The sequence below is a fragment of the Lepisma saccharinum genome, chromosome 24 (assembly GCF_977018435.1).
Source record: "Lepisma saccharinum chromosome 24, izLepSacc3.1, whole genome shotgun sequence".
NCBI classification, from domain to species: Eukaryota; Metazoa; Arthropoda; class Insecta; order Zygentoma; family Lepismatidae; genus Lepisma; species Lepisma saccharinum.
Window position 1 is genome coordinate 15,778,265 of NC_139252.1, and position 3,838 is coordinate 15,782,102.

At 39.1% G+C, this 3,838-nt stretch overlaps 1 protein-coding gene across 1 annotated transcript; it reads right to left on the reverse strand.

Annotated features, from left to right (window-relative positions):
* Positions 1 to 926: 926 nt before the first annotated feature.
* On the reverse strand, positions 927 to 1,418 carry LOC145978112 (protein GVQW3-like). The gene has a single exon (XM_083110553.1). The coding sequence runs from the start codon at positions 1,416 to 1,418 to the stop codon at positions 927 to 929; it is 492 nt and encodes a 163-aa protein (XP_082966679.1).
* Positions 1,419 to 3,838: the final 2,420 nt, after the last annotated feature.

Sequence of the window (3,838 nt, forward strand, 5' to 3'; positions counted from 1 at the left end):
AAGGAAATAGTGAGAGAGATGTATCAAAGATCAACTATCCACACATATTGAATTTGCAAATATAATGAAGTAACAAATTTCAAATGCACAGAAAGTGATAAACAGAATCAAGCGAATCCGGAAGTAAACACAAAGTTAAGATCTACGTGAGAAATAAACTATGTGAATCGACAAAACAGCCAACGAGTTTACGGAACGTATGCAGGGACGGAAATGTTTGTACCGAATGCAATAAATCATTATCTTGCTTAATGAGTTTTATTGTAATATGTACTAGGGTGAATCAAATATAAACGGGAATTTATTTTCCTTAATTTATTGAAACAAAATACAAACACAAAACAAAGTAATTACTTTTCTGCATAGCTCCCTTGAACTGAACTGCACTTTTGCCAGCGGATAGGGAGTTTGGCAATCCCTTTGTCCCAGAAAGTTCTCGGTCGTGTGTGCAGCCAGTTGCACACGAACTCTTCCACTTCTGCGTCATCCTGAAAACGCTTACCTCCGAGTGCTTCTTTCAGGGGTCCAAACAAGTGATAATCACAAGGGGATAAGTCTGGACTGTATAGAGCATGTTCAAGTGATGTCCAATGAATTTCGTCCAGTTTGTCACGTGTTGCACCAGCTGTGTGAGGTCTGGCGTTGTCATGAGGCAGCAGAACACTTCTGATGGGTGTACCACGTCGTTTGGTCCGATAAGCAGCCTTAACACTTTCCAGGTGTTGACAATAGTAAGCAGCATTTACTGTTCTTCTTTCATGACGATAATCAATAAAAATGACACCTCTAAAATCCCAAAAAAACTGAGGCAAGAATCTTCCCAGCTGATGCGTGGCTTTTGGCCTTGAATGACCCAGCCTTTTTTTTTCCGCCACTCCTTGCTGGCCTGTTTTGACTCTGGTGTGTAGTGGTGGACCCAAGTTTCATCACAGGTGACAAGACGGTGCAAAAAATTCATCCAATTCTCTCTCATAACGAACCAGGAGCCTTTGAGAGATTTCCAGTCGAACCTTTTTCTGCTCCTCAGTGCGGAGGTGTGGGACCCACTTCGAAGCGATTTTTCTGTAGTCCAAGTTCTCATGAATGATCGTGTGAACACTACCATAACTTATGCTCACTGCAGATGAAATTTCACTGACTGCCAAGCGACGGTCACCTTTAATCAAGTCCTGAACAGCCTGAATGTTTTCTTGAGTGATGCTTTTCCTTGGCCGCCGTTGATGTCTTTCATTTTCCACAGTTTTCCGTCCTCCTAAAAACATGTTGTGCCATTCATACACACGGGTCTTTGAAAGGGTGGACTCACCAAACTGTGCTCGAAGTCTGGTCAAAATTTCACTTGGTTTTACCCCTTCGTTTGTAAGAAATTTAATAATGATGCGTTGCTCAATGGACGGGTGTACCTCCTGCTCACTCATCGTGCTACTGACTGATGTTAAAAGTTGACAAGGACTCCAGGGAAGAAACAGACTCCAGATACACCCACTATCATCACCTAAAGGCCACAGGACTCCACCACACTTTCCCTGCAAGTAAGAAATAAATTCCCATTTATATTTGATTCACCAACGTATGATTTATGTATCGAAAACACATGTCGTCATGTTACACTAACCATGTGTGTGTCAAATCTAATACGACAGCACATTAAATATAAACCCCATATCGATTTAAGCTGTACGGATGAAACAAAGTGTTTGGATTACCCGTATTGGGATGGTTACAACGAGGAGTGTGTGTTTGAGAACAACACTTAGAATACGCTTCATGCACCACGTGGATAGAGGTCAATTCTCCGGGTTTTTAAAGGATACTTTCGACACAATACTACAAAAATAAATAACGAAAAACCCTCTTCGCACATTAGTTAGAATTGTTTGCGGGATTTCTATCAAATAGGTGTGTACTTGTTACTTGTGGGAAAAAAAGGATTTACGAATTTTTGTTGACATTGTTACGAGGAATTATGTCAAATCATTATTTCAAATATTTATTGTTGAAATTCAATAACGAATAAGTGCCATAATGGAAATAGTTGTCACAACATTCCACATTTATACATGTAGCAATATTTATCATGAAAATATTCTTATGCGCCCTTAAATTTATTCACACATAGTTATCGAACGTTCTCGATTTTTTCGACCAGAGTCCCAGGTCGACTTTCACTCCCTTCTTTAACAATCTCTTAGGCTCCTAACAGCGATCCCTGGAGGGGGAGAAAGCTCCTCCCATTTCTCCACCTATCAGGGGGAAAGCTCTTGGTGGCAGAACCAACTCCGGAACCTCAGATATGATGCATGTCTGGTGTTAGCACGGCTTATTGGAATTCCTGCGGCCAGTGTCTGGAAAGCCATCATAATTCTCCCACTCGGAGAGGGAAGGGGGAAGTCCGGACCCTGTGCCAAGGTCACGTGATGTGACCTCTATATCAGCTCCCAAATCCTCCTTCCAAGCCGCAACCTGACATCTGCAACGGAGAGGTCAATCTATTCAATCGCGTTCTATTTATGACCTCTAATTCAGTGTCTTCCCCTCCAGTTCCCCCTCCCATCACAGCTACGTGCGTTATCTATGTTTCGTAGATCGAGGTCTATAATTTCAATGCTTCTCCATGAAAGAGAAAGAAGCGATAAGTTTTATCTCAGTCCATTTCCCACGATTTTGTGGAGTTTCTGCGGTTGGCATGGAACAAACCATTGGTGTTGTGTTGAAAGAAAAATTTTTATGCTTGTAATTGTCATCTAATTTGCTGTGGCAATATCTTGTATATGCTGAATTTAGAGTTTCAGCGGAGCTATTTTCGAAAATATTTCGATTCCTTTATAGATTACACAGTTCGGTCGTTCTATTGCTACCGAACTTTGGAATTCTCTTGCGATTTTCTGCTTTATTACTCCAGTTTCCTTAATGCTTAGAGGTTACAACACCATTAGTGTTTATCGCACACAGATAAGCGGAAGTTTTGGAAAAATACAAAAATTATTGACCATCGATAATGTAATAAACAGTAAATAATTTTAAAGTTTACGTACCGTGTTCTTTACACTCGCACAAAAGAGACATACGTATAATGAATTTTTTTATTGATTTGCTGTAATATAACGTCGAATTCCTACATATTGGTTAATCGGGATGATAGAAATGGGTGAATGCTTAATGAAACGTTGAAGGGACTCACAAACTAAAACTTTCTTGTCCAGTATTAAAACCAAGGAATCCTAGTTTCGTACGGATCTTGCGTTCGAACTTCAGAGAGTGGATATTTGTTTGCACCCTACAGCATTTAAATAATCATAGGCAAATTGTAAAATGTTATTTGTTTCGTCCTCAATTTTTGAAAGTAGTTAAATTCGGGTATTTTGTCCAGGCACAGACTGTTGAACACACATCTGTTTGCCATTGACTTCCAGGTTATTCACGTGAAGAATATTACAAAAAATTACAAATCCATGAGCACAGGAATTTGGTTGGATTGTTTTTTTCATTGATTGATTTTTCTTGTTTTACTTCGATTCTCTTCCACTTTTGGCTAATCACAACATGAGTATGAGTGATGATATGATACATTTATTGAAGGGATATTCACATAGAACAACGGACGTCATAGTGTTCTGTGCTAGCCACAGCACATATTGTGTTTTTCGTGCCTTAATATTTAATGAAATGTTCTATTAACATTTTCATAAGTGATTCTATATAAAATAGTGTACAGAATGTAACGAAAATACAGGGTAATACTTCAGGAATATATTCACCATATACATAGAGTAGAAGAAAACGTTACATCAACGTGAGTCCTAAACTACATAATTTGTGAATAATTCCAGCTAATAAA

Excerpts from the sequence above, each read along its gene's own strand:
- LOC145978112 (XM_083110553.1), bottom strand. The coding sequence starts at position 1,418 with ATGAGTGAGCAGGAGGTACACCCGTCCATTGAGCAACGCATCATTATT.